A 20,354-nucleotide genomic window follows, 5' to 3' on the forward strand; every position below is an offset into this window, starting at 1 on the left:
ACTAGAGAAAACTTTGTTATACCCATTTCTAGTAATAGTAGAGTTTTTTACTTTGGTCCATGGTTCTTTTTACTCCTCACATTAAAGGAATTTTTTTATGTTAAAATTTTTTGTGTCCATACTTGATTAATGTTGTTATTTTTAGTTGATTAGTATTATCTTTATTTATCACAACACATAGAAAATGTAAAATGATATTGGAAAAGAAAATATTGCATTGTTTTAAAAATAAATTAGAACTACAATATTTCACGTTGTGTTTGTTTCCTAACTAGACATTATTAAACAGTAAACTTATTATTATGATCTTCAAATTCTTCAATCCTAAGTTACATATAATTTTTTCTAAATTTAGTCCATGTGGATATAGTTTAAAGAAATTGTAAAAAAAATGACAAAGTGGACAAAATATTTACACTTCACGACAAAAATAAGTTTAGTAGACTTTTGTCCTTCACTCCTTTTTGTCTCTCGTGAAACTTTGCCATAAGTAAAACTAGTTTTTCTTTTTTATTATTCTTTTTAAAAGAATCCATAGTTTAAAATCTCAATCGAATTTATGCTTACGCTCTTTTCTAAAGAACAATTTACACTCTTAAACTTAACTTTCTGATTTGATAGACTCTAAAGTATTTGTCATTAATGAAAGTATCAGTTTCTCTAATGACGATGTCTGACATTTAAATGAAAATTTTGTAGTATACTCGTATGGTAAGTTTTGTTTTATTTTAGAATGTATTTTTATGTATTCAAATCTTTTATCAATCAACATTTCCTTTATAAATTTGAAATACAGAAACTAAAATAAAAGTAAGAAACTAAAAATAGATTCGAGCACAAAATTTTAGAGCTGCGATGGAAAAAAGCAAGAAGTAACGATAAATAAACTGAGCATAGCTCAATAAATAAGTCGATCCAAAGACCCATAATCGTGGGGAAAAAGGTTGCAGCTTTCGAATTATTGAATTATATGGTTTTTAACAAAAACAAAACTGTACAGATGGGTTTAAAAACCTAAGGATTTCTCTTTGAATCATGCTTGAGAAATACCCTTTTTCACAACCATATCATAAACTCTATCTATCTTACTTGGATCCACCTTGAACAGACCATGTACATCAGATTTCTTAGTAACACTCCCCTTTAACATCTCAACTGATATGATATCTACCATTTTTAGATAATGAGCTGGTAATATTCTGATCTCACAGCAAAGTCGCCTCTCCTACACATCAAGACATCGAATTAAAATGGTTAATCACAGCCTTAACTAGTTACCTTCTCCCTGGCTAAATATGGCAGCTAAGCCCAGCAATGTCATGGCCAAGGAGAGAACCAATGTCCAATAAGGGAAGTGTGGAAGACAAGAAGAAAATTCTCACCATTTCAGATAGTAAATCGGCGCCTGCAAATTCCGAAATGTCCCAATTGTGGACTGTGGTTGACATCCAGGGAGTAGTTGAAGATGGATCCTTGCCACTGCCTTGCGATCTTGGAGATTCCTTTACATTGCCCCTGGGAATGTCATCATATTCTCCTTTCAGATGATTTGATACTTCACATGGAACACCTTGACTACTTTCCTTAATCCTCTTGCTGCTCTCTCTGGTTTCTTTCCTTTTCTGATCAAGAAATTTATTTGATTCGACAATTGTTCGACACCCAGCAGCTCGAGCTTCCTACGTTTGAAAGATGTATACTGCATTACTTAAATCATATAACAGACTGATAGATGACAATAGGATGGATTTTAAGTAGTTTGAAACAATAAATTTTAATCTTATGACACATAAACATCAATTCTAGATTGTTTCAGCCTTTTGTTCCCCTTTCTGAGATAGGAACAACAGCCGGCTGCCCAGCTATTCAATAACCCAAACCGAGGTTTTATTATGAAAACAATAAAAGTACAAGGACATGAAGAAAAGGTTCACCAAAGAAGTCTAAATACGTTATTCAAAAAGACTCAAATCTACACAAATATTTACATGCGCATGGCCCCTTGCATTTTCAGTTGTATATATTTTATCAGCAATTTCATTTAGATAAATTAGATAACAAGTTGTGAATTGCTAATGAAACAATAAATAATTAAGGTACAAATACAAATTTGCCCCTTGTACTTTTAATTCTAGTTAATTTTAAACTTTGTACTTTCAAAATATTCATTTTGACATATAAACTTTCAACTTTGGTTCATTTTGATATGTACTCTCAAAATGTTCAATATTCAAGAGGATCAATATATCACATTTTGAAAATTCAAGGACCAAAACAACCAAAGTTGAAATAACAAGGACCAAAATGAACATTTTGAAAGTACAGGGAACAAAATGAACAAAAGCTAAAAATATAGAAGCTAAAATGAACATTTGAACATATTGATAGTACATGAGCTGAAATGAACTAAAGATAAAAGAATAGGGACCAATGGACCATAGTAGTACTTAACCAATAATTAAAGACCACCCATGGACCTTTTTAGGATTTTGGGGATAGAGGGGCTTGAACCCTCACAATTTTTAAAGTAAATGGATTTTCCTATTACTATTTCATTTTGTTGGTATTGAGAGCCTGACTATTTCTATTTATCTTTCCAATACAACTATTATTGAATTGATTGCATCAAGCAGCTGCATAACTTAAAAGGCAACAGGATAACTAAACCTGAAGTTCTTGTATTCTCTTCACAATGCGATGCTCTTCAATTAAATTCTTGAGAAGCTCTTCATGGTCTTCTTTGGAGTGGAACCGCATGAAGACCTTGTAAGGCTGACATATTGCTCTCTCTTCGGGAGATAAATGTTTTTCAAATGGGTCGGAGTAAAGTAGATCTCTGTCCAGTATGAAATCCTTCCTGCGTTTCCTTTCATCAAGCCTGCCAAAAGGTCCAAATTCATATGAATCAAGAAATTAATAATCTATAGGTGCATACACAGGAGAAGAAACTAATTAGGATAACAATATTAATCCTTTGGACTTTGGATTTTCTTCTTGTTTTGCTCACAGGCTCTAGAGGGTCTTGTCCAGCTCGTTGAAATTGTATAATGTTCTCTTTTGTCTTGGTTTATGTTGTATCTATTCTTTTAGTCCTTTGTGCTCTTGGGATATGTCTCTTGTACTTTGAGCATTAGTTTCTTATATTTATTTAATAAAGAGGCTCGTTTCTGTCTCAAAGAAAAGAAAAAAAAAACAATTGTTCATATTAACAGCATAGCCACTCCTACTAAGGTAATGACTAATGATAATGCTAACGACGTTGCTTTTATTTTCTAGTATCAGGATCCTCCTGCAAATGACCCACCTAAGATTTGTATAGAGACGATAATTACCAATAGGTCGTCAAAGACAAAACAAGGGTTTTTAAACAATCATCTAATCAAGTATGACCTGAGAATTTCAAACTTACAACACCCTTGATACCAGAATAACAAAATTCGAACCAGCAAAATAATCACACTATCTAAGATGGCAGTGTTAATACTAATTAAAGTGGTTTTGTTGCACCTCTTTGAGTATATGCGTAAAATTCTCAGCTTAAGTTCATGGTCAGCTTCAGAGTCAGTGTCCTTGAATTCCATATCTGCTAGTAAATGCTCAGCATCATTGTCATACTCAATATCGAACTCCTTCCGCTTGAAGTTGTATCCACTCAACTCAACCACAGAAGGCCCACTGTCACCTAATACCCTGGGTTTTTTCTCACTAAAGCTTCTGTCTGCTTCAGATTCTGCAAATATTTAAAATAAATAAATAAAACAAACAAAGACAATGCCAGATTTTCCATTGGATTCAAGCGGTCACTTGAAAAAACCTAAAAAAGAAACCTTTTTAGAACTGGCTTATAAATTAATGTGTTGGACGAGAAACTTTCAAATCTGGTTTAAGTGAGCTAGAATGTTAGACCACCACTGTTATTTACTTATAATAGAAGAAAGAAAAATAAGGCACGTGAGGGACCACCTACAGTTAATTAAAAAAGAGGACAGTTATTTCAAAAAGGAAGTTAAATCAATAAGAGGGAGATGGGAAAGGATAAGCAGTTTTGGAGTGAAAGGAAAGGTCTGTAATACTCCTTGAAAGACAGGGGAAGCAGAAGACTGGTGTTATGTATTCTGGTTTGCTTTTTAGTATTTTGTTTTGTGTGTTGTTTGGTATTTTGGATTAGGAGGTTTACTTTGTTTGATGTTTGTGAATTATCTTTAACGTGACTCATCTTCTGAGGTTCACGGTTTGCTTATATTGTAAGTTGTGTTTGAATTATCAATATAAAAGAAACACTACTACATCAGTGTTCTATCATAGAATGTCAAGGGCCATATAATGTTCATGTTTGTGATGAAAGATGAAGTCACGTGCAATTAAGATTCCATGTGCTTCAAAGCGAATTGAATTAGATGCAAACAAGTGATGGAAATAATATCACAGCAACTCAATCAGAGAAGCAATAGTTTGCAAAATGAAGAAAACAAACCTCCTTGTTTGGTTTCCTTCTTTATCTGTGGTTTGTTTGACTTCTTTACTGCACCTGAAAATGTACTACCACTGATTGAACCTACAAACAATTTCATCTATTATAACCGGAAATTGAACATGTTAAACGATGCATATTCCTTTCCAGGAACACATTCATATACGACAGTGCAGTGAAAAAAAAACAGTATTCACTAAGCTACCTGCAGTTCCACTTGAAGAAGTTTGATGGGCAGAGTCCTCTTTCTTTGATTCTTCACATCTGATAAAAACATACATATAAGAATTTTTATTGAGGGATTAAACAAAGACAATAGAGGAACATGAAGAGCAAATGAACATGGTTATACTTGACTCTCGCTGATAATGAAGACCCTTCATTAAGGTTATGCTCCCCTGCCATAGGAAACTCTGCAGTAAATAATACACATATATTAGATGATTGTCCAAACGGTGAAATATGCAGTAAATAAGGCACAATCAAAGTTTTGTAATTTGTAGCTTCTAGCCGAAATCTGCACTAGATGAAAAAGGGTGCATTTCCAACAAACATGCATTCATAGATTTCAATTTCAGAAGAAGATGAGTGCATTAGATGACTGCCCAGAATACAATATGAGTAGTCACAAAGAACAAATATGTGAGTGGTAGTAGGAAATATAACAACATATATTTTCTTTTGACAAATGAAGTCAACGAATATGCTTATGTCCACAGTTTTTCAGAAAAAGGCAATTATCTAAAGAAACAGGTTCATTACCGTTCTTGACCTCACCAGGGACTGTGGCCATGGCAAGAAGCTCCTCCCTGCTCTTACCCATAACGTGTGACAGGTCCTAAATAGTGTAGAAAATGCTGTTTTTATTTTCGTTTCAGATTATGTAGTACAGAAAAACCAACATATGTTGAGTTAATCAGATAGTCTTACAGGGAGAGGGAAGCAAGGGGAGTTCATATATATAGCATTATAGTGATTGAGACACTGCAACTTGCTTTTTGTACCAACATGCTCTGCAACTCCATCCCAGTTTCCAAATCCATACACTGCAATGCCCTGAACATCGAGTGATTTTGGCCCAAGATCAGGATAACTAGAGTTCAAAATTATGGGAAGGAGCAAGATCCCTGATGGGAAAAACTTGATCAGAGTATTTTCGAGCAACTTCCTATAGATTGTATAAAATGCAGGTAAAGAGTAGAGCATTTATTAGCAACCACATTAAGTATAGATAAGCATTTCTCTTCGAAGAAATGAAAGATGACGAAGCGGTATATGTAATTGGAATTTATGAGATCATAAAATCATAAAGTAAAAGATATTACAAATAAGCTTTAAGAAACTAAAATGTTTGATTTGTATTCATATTGATGACTAGACCTTAACAGAGGATGACTATTGTGTGGCCTAAATCAACGAAAGAAGTGGATGGAGCTAGAATAATACTTATAATAGATAGAAGATATGATCACTGCATATTTTGTTAAAACCCTGATTTACATATGCAAATAAAATACTGTAGATGGACACTCAAGTAATCATCATGATCATACCTCCAAAAGTAGGCTCTCCTCATCTGCATGCCAATCTGGACATAGAAGAGGAAATGACAAATTATCCTGTCAGAAAAAATATTTCCATCTAATGAGTTAATGTGTTAACAATCAAATCAATATTTTAAGCAACTCAGATCCATTAAATAAAGAGACAACAATGATAATTAATGGATATAGATTAAAAAAACTGTTATAAAACCATTAAGTTTCAAAAAGAGTAGATAGTTTTTCAATAAGCAAAGAGGAAAAAGGAAAAAAAGAAAAGAAAAAAAGGAGACTACTCTCCCTTTGTAATAAATTCAAATTGTAGGGGGGTCTTGTTTACTTACGGAGGGGAACACACATATTTCAATGTGATTTTATCATTTGAACTTTATTTTGTGCTTTTTACTTTTCACAAAGTTTGTTTCTTGCTTTAAACAAATACAGTATATGTACTCTTTTATTTGTTCTCTTAAAAGTGGAAATATCTTAAAACTTAGTAACATTTAAGTGTAGCTTTCTTTAAATAATAAACGCTTTTGAAGGTTAATGGGTCCACAACAACAATGATGGAATCAATTCAATAAACTTGATCTACTTGATATTGTGACTGGAGCAGGGTATTTCAAAACGTAAGCCGGTTTGAGATCACAAAGAAACAGTAACTTCCTTTTCACTTCATAAATTTTGAGGTAAAATGGGGGCAAAATTAAGTTTTGAACAGACAAGCGGTTTGGATCCTCTTCTCTGAAGAAATCTTCCCAGACATTTACCTTTTCTCCGAGAAACAAGACGCCACAGATGCAGAATGTTCTAGACAGGGTACTTGATAGTTGGATAGGCTTGGTTGGGCTGATCATACTATGAGATTATGTCATGGTATGGACATAATGTCCTGGTCCCTGGAGAAAAATGGGATTTTTTCTCTCTACAAAATCAGCTTTCATCAAACTCACTGAAACTTCCCACAAGCTTACAACCCCGTTGATTGAAATGTGATATGGTAGTTTAATGTTTCAAAAAAGATTAACTTTTCCTTTGGAGTTTGGCTTGTAAACACTTGCGCTAAAAAGCAAAGATACAGATATGGGACACAGACATGACACTATCATAGCGACATGTCACATATTTTAAATTTAGGACACAGACATGGCAGTGACACTCTTGTTACAATTTACCTTTTTAAAAATATATAACACTTTTTTACCCGAACAAAATTCAAAGTACATGCAGTTATATGCTTAAAAAATTAGTTTGATGTATTTCACAATCAAACTTATTGTTATTGTCATATATGTCTTTTCATTTTACTCAACAAGTGTTCTTTCTATGCATGTCTAACACATTTATTACACTAACAAGTGTCTGATACATGTCCAACAAGTGTTTGGCGTGTGTTGAACATGGACCTATGTTTGTGCTTCTTAAAATACTTGAAAACAAATGACAGAATACAGAGGAAGTTGCTAGTAGAGCCTTTCACCTTCGGCTTGTAGCTTATGATTGAAGGATGAAGAAAATGCCGATCATTCATTTATCTGAATACTTTTTTCTTTGAGTGGTTGGAATCTGCTATTAAAGACTTTTTGTTTGTCTCTTCACTTGCCAAATTTGGTGGAGTTGCTTTCACAGCTTTAAATGGGTGGAACCTTAAAAGGAAAAACAAAGATTTTGTCGAAAATTGTAGTTCAAGCTTTCCTTTTGGGAAATTTGGAAGCTTTGGGAAATTCGGATTTTGGAAGGAGTGGAATCGGAAGGTCTTGGAAAACACGTCTAACAATGTTGATTTCTATTTCTATACTGTACAAGCAAACTCTTCCTTATGGTGTCTAAGATGCAATTTTATTATTATTATTATAGCCTATCTCAAATCCACACACACACATTCATCTCAACTTCTTATGAAGGTTCTATTGAAAAGTAGACATCTATGATCTTTGAGAAGGGATGAGGTAAATGGATGTGGGTGTTTGACAGTCAAAATCTGTTTTATTTGTAAAACTTTCCATGGAAGGCTAGTCAATAGGAAAATAGTTTTGAAGGCTAATGTAGCTGTTGGAGGCTCAGGTTACTTAAGCATTAAGTTAGTACAAACTAGTATAAATATTAGTGTTCATTAGTAAAGAACAGCTCACTATTATTGCTGTTTTTGTTTTTGTTATTGAGGCTTGTCTCCATTTAAGAAAAAGAAAAAAGGAAAAGAAAAAAGCAGATGTCAGGAGACAGGAAATAAAAGTTTACATCATAAATTATAAGTAATAACCCATTTGCAAGTTTGAGTTGATATCCATAACTGCATTATTAACAGCATCAAGTTGTTTGCAAGGGACTTCTCACTCTGATGGAAACCAGAACTAAACTGAATTCTATTTTTGTTGATAGTAGATTCAAATATGAATCTAGGGTACAAACACTAATTCGAACAAACAAATAAAACTCAAACGCTCTTCTGTTATCCTCTCTCTCAAGGAAGAACAAAAAACTTTTCTTCAACAAAACTCTAACTAACTTTCCTGCCCACTACTTGTTCTTTATTTATACTAATATATCTCGCACGTGTCATTCTACACACGAGCCACTACCCTTCTTCCCTTTCCTAGTATATTGATACAATATCGGGGGTCTATCATTACTCTCCCTCTTCAAATTCACCTTGTCCTCAAGGTGAAAATCTGGAAATCGCTGTTGCAAATCTTCATATAACTCCCATGTTGCCTCATGTCTCGGTAGACCCTTCCAACTCACTAACACATCCCAACTTCCAGCCTTATTCTTCAAATATCCATACACTTCTTCTGGCATAGCCCTCCATTCATAATTCTCTGATAAGTATGGAATATCATCACAATTCTCCTCGTGTTCCAAACACTTTCTTCAGCTGAGATACATGAAAAACTGGATGTATGGCTGCCTGTGCAGGTAACTCCAGTTTATATGCTACTGGCCCAACCCTTTCAATCACTTTATAAGGCCCAAAATATTTAGCAGAGAGCTTCTCATTCCTCTTTCTTCTCAATGATACTTGCCGATAAGGCCTTATTTCAATAAGACCAAATCTCCTACTTGATACTGTACGTCTCTCCTCTTCAAATCAGCATATTTTTTCATCTTATCCTGTGCCACTTGTAAATGTTCCTTCAAAGCATCCAAAGCTACATCTCTCTCTTTCAGTTGTTCATCCAATGTTGAATTCGATGTATCTCTAACCCCATAATATATCAATGGAGGAGGTAATCTGCCATATACTGCCTGAAATGGCGTGATACCCAACGACCGCTGATATGTAGTGTTATACCAATATTTAGCCCATGGTATCCATTTCACCCACTCCTTCAGTTTTTCTCCACAAAAACATAGTAAATAAATCGCTACTCCTCGATTAACTACTTCTGTTTGTCCATCTGACTGAGGATGATATGCAGTACTATGATTCAATCTTGTGCCTGCTAGTCTGAATAACTCTTTCCAGAAGGAACTCAAAAACACCTTATCTATATCTGACACTATGGACTTTGGAAAGTCGTGTAGTCTCACAACTTCTTTAACAAACAATTCAGCTAAAGACTTCGCATTATAGGGATGTTTCATTGGTAAAAAAGTGACCATATTTACTGAAAGTCTGAAACGGTCTACCACTACAAAGATAACCTCAAACCCATTTTCTTTTGGTAATCCATCTACAAAATCCATGGAAATCTCTTCCCACACTCTATTAGGAACTTCCAAGGGTGTTAACAACCCTGCTGGAGATAATGCCAAAGTTTTATTTCTTTGACAAATCATGCACTCTTCACAATATTTTTTAACATATTGTTTCATCCCTTCCCAATATAACTCTCCAGTCAACCTCTTGTATGTTCGTAGAAACCCTGAATGTCCTCCAAATACCGAATTATGAAAAGTATGTAAGATCATAGCGATTAGTTTGGAAGTTTTGGAAATTACCATACGATTCTTATACATCAACATCCCTTGCTTCATAGAGTATTTACTGGGCTGCTGCTCACCTTTTTCTTCTAATTCTCCTCTGATCTTCTTAAGTCTCTCATCTTGATTGACCTCTTCTTTAATTACTGCCACATCAATTATGTTTGGAGCTGTCAGTTGATTCAAATGGACGGTTGGAGGTATTCTAGACAACGCGTCAGCAGCCTTGTTTTCTAACCCCGGCTTATATATCACCTCAAATGAATATCCTAAAAGCTTAGATATCCACTTTTGGTACTGGGGCTGAATCACCCGTTGTTCCAGCAAGAATTTTAATGACCGCGGATCAGTTTTCACCTTGAATCTCTTCCCCAATAAATAGGGACGCCATCTCTGTACTGTCATTACTACAGCCATCAATTCCCTTTCATAAACTGGTTTAACTCTATCTCTAACTGCTAGAGTATGACTATAATAAGCAATAGGTCTTTGGTTTTGTATTAACACTGCACCCAACCCATATCCAGAAGCATCCGTTTCAATCTCAAATGGAATGCTAAAATCTGGCATTGCTAACATGGGCAATGTCATCATGGTCATTTGCAACTTAACAAAGGCTTCTTGAGTCTCCTCAGTCCATCTAAATCCCCCTTTTTTAAGTAATTGGGTCAGAGGTGCTGCTATCGTCCCATAATGCTTTACAAATTTTTGATAATATCCAGTCAATCCCAAAAATCCTCGAACTTCTCTCACGTTAGTTGGAATAGGCCATTCTTTGATGGCTCTAATTTTCTCCGGATCCACCTCTACTCCTCCTCCAGATATGATATGCCCCAGGTATTCTACCCTTGCTTTGGCAAAGCTGCACTTCTTTTTGTTTGCATACAATTCATTTTTTCGCAATACTTCTAACACTGCTTTGATGTGATCCAAATGAGCCTTTAAATTCTTGCTGTAAATCAGTATATCATCAAAGAATACCAGCACAAACTTTATGAGATACGGCTTGAATATAGCATTCATTAATGATTGGAAAGTTGATGGTGCATTTGTTAGTCCAAATGGCATCACCATGAACTCATAGTGACCTTCATGAGTCCTAAACGCAGTCTTCTCAATATCATCTGCACACATTCGAATCTGATGATACCCTGCCTTCAAATCAATCTTAGTAAATATAACAGCTCCATCTAACTCATCAAATAACTCTTCAATTACTGGAATTGGAAATTTGTCAGGCACAGTCACGTTATTCAAGGCTCTGTAGTCTACGCAAAACCGCCAACTTCCATCTTTTTTTCTCACCAGTAATACAGGGCTCGAATAAGGACTCGTGCTTGGCCGTATTATCCCTGATTATAACATCTCTTCAACTAACTTCTCCATTTCATTTTTTTGTTGATAAGCATATCGATATGGCCGTACATTAACTGGATTCACTCCCTCTTTCAAATGGATGTGATGTTCTATTATCCGCCAAGGAGGCAAAGTCTCTGGCCACTCGAAAACATCTTCAAATCTTTTCAACACCACAGCTACCGACTCTTCTTCAGTTAATATTTCTTCGATCAAGTCTTCTTCTTCAGACAAATCACATCTTTCCAAGGCTCTGTATTCTACTAAATAGCCTTGATCCTCTTCCCCCAAGTTTTTACTAAGTTTTTCTGGCTCACTCTAGCCTTAGTCAAGCTAGGATCTCCTCGTATTATAATCTTCTTTCCTTGATTCGTAAAGGATAGTATCAAGTTCTTCCAATCTACTCTGTTATTCCCAAAGAATAAAGCCACTGCATATTCAGTATGGCATCTACTCCTCCTAACTCCAAGGGTAAGAATTCATCAATCACTTTCCAATCACCTAACATCAGTTCCACAGCTCCACATATCCCTTTCCCTTTTATAGCAGTACCGAAACCCAAAATTACCCCATAGTTTGAGGTTTCTTTTGTTTCCAGTTGTAACTCCTTCACAAGTCGTTCTGAAACAAAGTTGTGTGTCGCTCCACAATCTATTAACACCACAATTTCTCTCCCTCGTATCGTTCCCTTCACCTCCATTGTCCCTAGATTGTCCAATCCAACTACAGAGTTCATAGATAATTCTACTATCGCTTGGCCTTCTTCCATGATTTCGATGGTATTCAACTCCTTCAAAGCATTATTTCCATCTTCAATGATTTCATATTCTTCATTATCCTCCTTCACTACCAGCATTCGTAATTCCCTCAACTCCTTAGCCTTGCATTTATGGTCGTGAGAATACTTCTCATTACACCGAAAACACAGTCCCTTCTCCTTTCGAGCTTGGAATTCAGCATCAGACAATCGTTTTGTTGGACCCTCCTTTGGAACTTCCTCTTTCGATGTCCCTCGCAAAGTGATGGTTCTCATTGGCCAATTCATTCCTCCCTTATTTTCTCCAGTATTCACATTTGTATTAGTCTTGGTACTATTCTGTGGATTAGTTGTTCTTCCTCCGGAATATCTGGGAAGATTTGCCTCACGCCGAATATCTTCTCTGTTTTCAATTTTTTGCGCTATCCTTATCATGCGGGCGTCCTTTTGGCTCACAGAAATCCATCTCTGCTTGGATCCATAGTTTTAATCCCGACATAAAGGTTTCTTCTACTACTTTTTCGAGCAGATCTGATAGTGGTGCTACCCACTTATCGAATAAATTTTGATATTCATCCATGGTTGTTGTTTGTTGGATACGCAAAAATCGCCTGTACAAAGATCCCTCCCTCGACGAACGGAATCTAACTAACAACCTTTCCCCTTCATATTCGCCCAATCAACAAACTTCTCCCGTTCTTCTTGTGAACGATACCAATTCAATGTCGGTCCTTCGAAACTAATAGTAGATACGGTTATCTTTTCAGATTCAGTGAGTTTATGGATAAGAAAATACCTTTCAGCGCAAAATAACCACGAATCGAGATCATCTCCGTTGAATATAGGCATCTCCACTTTCTTAAATTTGTTTCGATCATTGTTTCCTTCTTCATTCGGTTTCTTCTCTTCGTTGTTCGTTTCGCTTTCTCGCCTCGAAGATCCTTCGCCTTCATCTATAATCTTCACCGAAAAAGTATGTATAGACAATTCGGATATCCTTTCGTTCATCGTTGTTCTCTCCTGTGCGGCTGATTCCATAATTCTCAATATTAATTGATTTTGTCTTTCCATGTTCTTCGATATATTGTTCAACGTTTTCTCAATCGCCAGCAGTTTCCCGATCTCCTTCTTGATGCCATGAATCTCTTGGTCTATCGTTTCAATCTTTTCTTCAATCCTCGTCTGCACCATCTTCTTGCTCGCCCAGAATCACGCTCTGATAGCAATTTGATGGAAAATAGAACTAAACTGAATTCTACTTTTATTGATAGTAGATTCAAATATGAATCTAGGGTACAAACACTAATTCGAACAAACAAATAAAACTCGAACACTCTTCTGTTATCCTCTCTCTCAAGGAAGAACAAAAAACTTTTCTTCAACAAAACTCTAACTAACTTTCCCGCCCACTACTTGTTCTTTATTTATACTAATATATCTCGCACGTGTCATTCTACACACGAGCCACTACCCTTCTTCCCTTTCCTACTATATTGATACAATATCGGGGGTCTATCACACTCCTTATACATTAGAACATATTTGTTAAAAAATGCATAGAAGATTTTTCTTTTTCTTTTTTTTTAAAGTAACTACTTTCATTGAGAAAAAAAAAAGAAAGAATATCAGAGGATCAGTGGGTGGGGGAGAGTTCTCTTTGCTCTTTGTTTCCGCATCTCTATAATTTGTCCTCTTTTAAAACACTATCTGATTTCGGAATTTTTTAGCTAGATTGAGAATTTGGTGTCCTTTTCTTTCGGGTTCCGCCATCATTTAACCAATAGATAAATGATGGAGGTGGCTTCTCTTCTTTCTCTGCTTAAGGGCTGCTCATCTAGGGAAGGGAGAAGGGATGTGCGTGTTTGGTGTCCCAACCTAGTCAAGGTTTTTCAAGCAAGTCCTTGTTCTCTTTGTTGTTGGATCCCTCTCCCACTAGAGAGTTTGTTTTTATGTGGTTCGTAGGATTAAGTTTCCTAAGAAAGTTAGATTTTTTATTTGGCAAGTTTTGTTTAGTCGTGTGAACACTATGGATAGCCTTGTTAGAAGGAAAACCTTGCTTGTTAGGCCTTTCTGTTGTATCCTTTGTCAGAAGGCAAAGGAAGACCATGATTATCTTCTTTGAGACTGTCAGTATGTTCGGGCCATGTGGAGTTCTTTTCTGCACAAGTTTGACTTTAGCTTGGTTGGCTAGAGAACCATTCATGGGACAATCGAGGAGTTCCTTTTCCATCCACCTTTTAGGGAGAAAGGCTGTTTTTGGTGGATGGTTGGGGTTTGTGAGGGACATTTGGGGGAAGAGGAATGATAGGGTCTTTAGAGGTAGGGAAAGGGACCCTTGTAATGTTTGGTCCTTAGCTAGATTTCATGTGTCCCTTTGGGCTTCGCTTACGACGACCTTTTGTAATTATTTGCTTGGAAACATTCTACTTAGTTGGAACCCCTTCCTTTAGAGGGGTGTTTTGGTGGGCTTGTTTCTATGCACGCATAGAAGAAGATTGAACACTCACTGTAGATTCAATAGATAGCAGATCCTACACAACTATGCCTAATGGTTTAAGTAACATGAGCCATAGTAATAACATATAGTAATACTAATAAGGATACAGGATACTCACCATAACCCTATAAGGATGGTTGCTTTTGTGAGGTCTAAGCTCTGCTCCAACAGAAAAGCACTCCACACAGAGGTCAAAATCTGGACATGCCACACACTTTATGCGAATCCTTCCAGATAAATCTTTGTTGCAGTAATTACAATGGTATAAGGCTGCTTTTCCATCTCCCAATTCCTGACCTACTAAGATAACAGTTGAAGTTATACAATGGCCAGGGTAAAATAAGAAAAGAAAACAGAAAACTGCAGAAATCACATTACTGTAACCCAACTGTAAAGGCCCTTCTTTAATCACTCATTTCTTGACCTACCATCCTAACAGCCCAAAAAAGAAACCGTTGACATGAGCCAAAAAGATTGAAAAACGGCTGAAAGCACATTACTGAAAACACACTATGACTTTAGGGGATTGTGTAAAAATTGCATCTATGAGTGAAATAAGGAACCAGAACCTTCACTAATTCATAAAAGAAAGCGCAACATGACTTTAGAGGATTGTGTAAAAATTGCTTCTCCGAGTGAAATAAGGCACTACAACCTTTAGTAAACCATAAATGAAATATTGGACCCATTTTCTTCAATCTCTCCAATGATATTAAAGCAGAATACCTGTAGCTGGATTCGTAGCCTCTGTGGAACTAGGCCTTTTCCTCTTGGATTTACTGAACAATGGATTCAGAGAAGAACAACATGAGAGCCAAATGGAAGAATTTTGCACAAAAATAAAGGACAACTTAACACCAAGAATTAATTTAACCAAGAACATACTCTTCTGAAACAAAAATGATAAACTGCAGTGTCACACACATTCAATCAAACAAGAGATTATACGAAGAAAATACAGAATAAGAATTTCAGTTCATCTCATTTTTAAACTTGTATCCCAATGAAATGAACAATTCAGGATCCTACACAAACCACGCCTTTCAGTTTAGGTGGCATTTTGAGATTAAATCATTAGTGATTATATTCTGACAGTTAAGAACCTGGCAGACTTGATTAAAAGCAGATAGCTAGTATCCCCTTCAACTCATGTTCGGTTTCCAAGAAACATAATACAAATTATAAATTCATTCAGACGAAACATAAGAAGAGTCTCATGCAATTAACAAAATGTAACGCATTCTCAATAGCTAAAATTTCCAGCAATTCAGAATCAGATTAGCTCGAATTCATAGCTAGAACGCTTAAATGAAAAGCACAAACCTCTGATTTGAGTCCTCATCTTCCGGACGAGACACCATCCGAGAACGACCCATCGATCCGAATAACCAAATATCAGTAACAAAGAAAACGAGAGCACAAAATTGTTTTGACCTTTGTTCAGGATTCGCCTAGTGCAGCCAGAATTCGAGTGTCGCCGGAGTTCGAGGCGGCGGCGGAGAGCGGAGAATTGCCGTCGTCGGGTTCCGCGAGAGGTCAGGGCTGAGAGGGAACGAGAGAGGCAGAGCGTGTATATGTTATGCTGTAAAATTAAAATTACTACATGTGTTTCTCTAATGTGATTTATTAAAATGATTCATAAAAAATTTAATGAAGTTTATTTTTTTTAAAAAAAAAGAGATTATTCATTCATACAAAATTTATGCAATGTCAAAGTATACTCTATAAGAATTATGACCTATTCCTATTGTAATATTTTTCTCGACTGATGCATATGACATCAGGATCTGTATTGTACGTTGTGAGTGCGACTTAGTGAATAACAAAGATAGTTTTTAGCTAGATTTATAAAATGTGTAGTGTGGAGAATTAGTTTAGTGAAACACACAATTTAGTTCATTGACAATTTTACTAACCTTTCTTGACGCTTACATTCTGTCATGAAAAGTCAAGATAAGGCCTGTCACATATATTTCTTATTTGAATTGGGGACCTATTTTAAAATCATGTGCATCTCTCTAAATATATTCTTATAAATTTTTACATCTTATTTAATTAGTTGAATGTGTTGTTATTGCAAGTTCTACGTCTCAAGAATGTTGCGTGACACAAGTGGAATAATCCAATTAAGTTATGGGTAGATTTGAAACATAGGCAAAATCAACTTTATGGAGCTTGCATTCTATCTGATCAAGACAATGAAATGGTGGAACTTGAGCCATAAAACTACACCCTAGAGCCTAATTAAATATGGTAAAAGGGGAGTTTAGGCCACAACTCAAACTAATTAAAGTAGATCCTTCTTAGTCAATGAAGAGGGCATGTTGTAACTTATTTGGACTTCAGAAAGACGAATAGTAGGGGTTAAAAGCCCAAATGGCCTCATCGGCCTCGACCTTGGCAAAGAATGAGGTCGACCTTTGCCAAGAGTGAGGTCGAAGTCAACCTTCCTTGTAGAAGGAATAGATCATGCTAAATGCATGCCCTAGCCCATTTGGACCAATGATTAACCTAAGCTGACCAGGTAGACAACTTAGGTCGAACTTTTACTATAAATAACTTTAGAAGTTTGTTCTCTTCCTTAAAATCTCTTGTTACATCCCAAAGCCTTTTATTGACTTAAGCGTTGGAGACGGTGGAAAGTACCACACATGTGCCCAAATTCTCCTTGTTTTGTAGATTTTAAAAGTCTAATTTATTTTATAACACTTATAAAAGCTTTTAGACATAATCAATCATTAACAATAAATAACCATTATAAAAATAATCAATTAATATGAATTTTAATTCATTTAACTTTTAATTAAACCATATTTAATTAATTAATTTGATTAAATCATATTTAATCAAAAATAACTTAATTAATTAATCTGCATACAATACAATATAACCATTATATCATACTTTTAATGCATGAACATGTTAACCTATGGTGGGATTTTAAATCTATATGACATTCAAAATGCACATACAAATTTAAAGTAATTAAATCATACATCACATGCATAAATTAAAATAACGCCCTAAAATGGACTGATTTTTTGTCCCTAAATTAAGTTAAGTACTAAATTATTACATTATTAATTTGGTGTAGTACAGAACATCTCCCGAAAGCTTCGAACCGGCTGAAAAACCAACAGAAACAGCTTGAACCGTCCCAAAACCCAATTCATTGGGCTTGAACCGGCCCAACCAACCAGAACATGCATGAGCGCACGCGGGTCGGGCGCACAGGCGCGCATGAGGGCTACGCGTGAGGTGTGGGTTGGGCCGAATGGGTCGCGGATGCAAGCCGAGTAGAGCGCGCGGGCGCAGACGGCTGGCGGGTCTCGAGTCGGGTCATGGCTGGGTTTTTGGGTCTGAATAGTAAACCTGGGTTTGTCTTCTCATTTTCTTCAAAAATTAGCAATTCTCACAACCAGTTGAACCAATTATACCCTAATTTCAACTCTAATGTCACTTTTTAAAATTATAAACTCTTTGCAATAATAAATTAAGCCATTAACAAGGCTAATTACAATAATTAGAACAAAAACACTTAATCTAGGGTCAAAATCATAAAATATCTATTTTAGTTCAAACCATAATTTATCTAATAAATATGAATCCACCACTTGCAATTGGGTAAAAATGAAGCATGCTCTGATACTACATGATAGAATTAAGACATGCACAGCGGAAATAGAATCAAAATTCTACCCTAATTGCCCCTAATTAACATATAACTCTAAACTAAACAATTTAGGGTTTTAGGGAATATTACCTATGAAGCTTACGAAAATCTTCGAAATCTCTTTGCCAATTACAACTGAGGTCACCACCAATAGTCACCTACTATCCTCTTTGACAAAGAACCGGGTTGTGAGACTCAATTTGGTGTAGAAAATAAAGAAGATAAAAGGAAATTAGGAGGTAGAAGGTTTTTTTTTATAGATAAAATAGTAATTTCCAAAATTACTATGAAAAAACAAAAGTTTTTAAACCATTTGAAAACATCCCTATTTATAACCTAATTACATGCAAAAATGCATGTAATTAATTTGTCAAATCTCAACACCTAATATTCCACTAATAATTAGTGAAACTTAGTGGGCTAGGTGTCTACATCTCATGTAGCCACATATCCCACTAACTTAGTCCAATGGTTATAAAATGGTCATTTGACCTTTCAAGTCAAAAATCAAAAGTCAATATTTTGACTTTTTACCATGTTGTCCGTCTTGACTAATTTCGACCTCTCGAGCATGAATCCACATTCATTTTTTAAAAATTCAAATCACATTTGAATATAAGGCCGGTCAAAGTTTAACTTTTCAAAGTCAAAAGTAACATTTTGACTTTTTACAACTTTGACAATTTTCATCAATTTCGAGCTTCTTAGTATGAATCTGTTTTCATACTTATAGTATTTAAATCTTATTTAAACATAGAGCTCTATTTCTAATCAGAAGACCGACTACTATATCACTATATTTGTCGGTTTCTCTTTCTCCTCTCAATTCGAACAATTCAACTTATTTCATCACACTGTTCTAAGTTTAATCCATATGAGCTAACAGGGGAACCTAATGGACCTATAGATCATGGGCTCCAACGATTCAAGATTAACTAGTTGAACTCTTTTAGACCGAGTTAATCAACATTCGTTAACTAACGGGTCATTCCACTAAAGTTTCGTAGTTGCATTCCCCTCACTATAGATATATTTGTGTCAATTTGATAAAACCATAATCAGTAAGTTAATCTTTCACAGATTGTTCGTAACCTTGGTTGGGTCAAAATACCGTTTTACCCCCAAGATTACATCTTGCTCCTTAAGTCCCACCAAACCACTATTGAACAATTGGTTTAAGGTCCAACCTATAAACTTAATCCCTCTCGAGCTAATGAGAGGGTGGGGACCCTTGTTCAAGACTTGGATTCAGTACTTAAGAGAACAACTTATCTACTAACCCTAAAGCAAGTAGGAGTGAATTCCGTCTTACACCCTATGTCCCCAGCTATCCACCCGATTTTACCCCTGAAATGGGAGGCTTATTGGGCCAACGCTGATGAGTTGCCCTCACCCATGCAGATCTAAGGATAATCTTGTGTGAACAGGAGTTCAAAGTTAGTTTAGGATTAAGATTAAGTTACCTAGGTTATCAATAATCGAGATAGTCAGTTTTAAATAGTAAACGGTGTTAAAACGTAAAAGTGACTAATTCATGGTTCAGTCTTATGTAAACACTTTACATAGGATTCCCCCACTTTCATGTTTCTACATGAACGATTCAGGATCACCTCGTTTGTACTTACTACAAAGCGGGTCACATTCATAGTTTCTTTAAATAAGGCGTCCAACCATTATTTATATACTATAGACTATTTAGGCTATATACTCGCACTTGATCCACGTTTATGTCTACACATAAAGTTCAAATTTACTCAAAAATAGCATCGGGACTTGGTTTATTGGTTTTAAGATTATAATAATCAATTTTTCAAAAACAACTTTATTGAACTTTTATTGAACAGAATATGATTATAAACTACGAGTTTTAGGACAAAAATTTCAACAGCGAGTCGCATCCATAGTGTCCTTAGAATAAGGTGACAAACCGTATTCGTATACTATAAACTATTTAGGCTATATACTTGAATTTGATCCACGTTTATATCTCTACATAAAGTTCAAGTTTACTCAATAATAGCCTTGAGACATTTGTTTATTGGCTTTAAGATTATAGTATCAATAACGATTTTATTAAATATAATATGATTACAAACTATGAGTTTTAGGACATAAATTCCAACAGGAATTTCCAC

The 20,354-nt window shown here is 35.5% G+C and overlaps 1 protein-coding gene across 4 annotated transcripts; it reads right to left on the reverse strand.

Moving 5' to 3' along the window:
• Nucleotides 1–873: 873 nt before the first annotated feature.
• LOC101218057 (transcriptional adapter ADA2a) lies at nt 874–16,147 on the reverse strand. 4 transcript variants are annotated; one of them, XM_031889122.1, is made up of 13 exons: nt 15,870–16,147; nt 15,273–15,325; nt 14,665–14,846; nt 6,025–6,090; nt 5,402–5,527; nt 5,249–5,309; nt 4,824–4,884; nt 4,677–4,735; nt 4,475–4,555; nt 3,508–3,730; nt 2,668–2,878; nt 1,383–1,679; nt 874–1,225 (listed from the first exon to the last, which is right to left on the reverse strand). In XM_031889122.1, the coding sequence occupies exons 1-13, from the start codon at nt 15,920–15,922 to the stop codon at nt 1,034–1,036; spliced, it is 1,665 nt and encodes a 554-aa protein (XP_031744982.1). In that variant the 5' UTR covers nt 15,923–16,147; the 3' UTR covers nt 874–1,033. The 4 variants fall into 4 exon arrangements, with proteins under 4 accessions (XP_031744982.1, XP_011658944.1, XP_004139846.1 ...); XM_011660642.2 differs by having other exon boundaries at nt 5,234–5,309; XM_004139798.3 differs by having other exon boundaries at nt 5,234–5,309; nt 14,665–14,843; nt 15,870–16,146.
• Between the last annotated feature and the right edge of the window lie 4,207 nt (nt 16,148–20,354).

Source organism: Cucumis sativus, chromosome 7 (assembly GCF_000004075.3).
Source record: "Cucumis sativus cultivar 9930 chromosome 7, Cucumber_9930_V3, whole genome shotgun sequence".
Classification (NCBI taxonomy): Eukaryota; Viridiplantae; Streptophyta; class Magnoliopsida; order Cucurbitales; family Cucurbitaceae; genus Cucumis; species Cucumis sativus.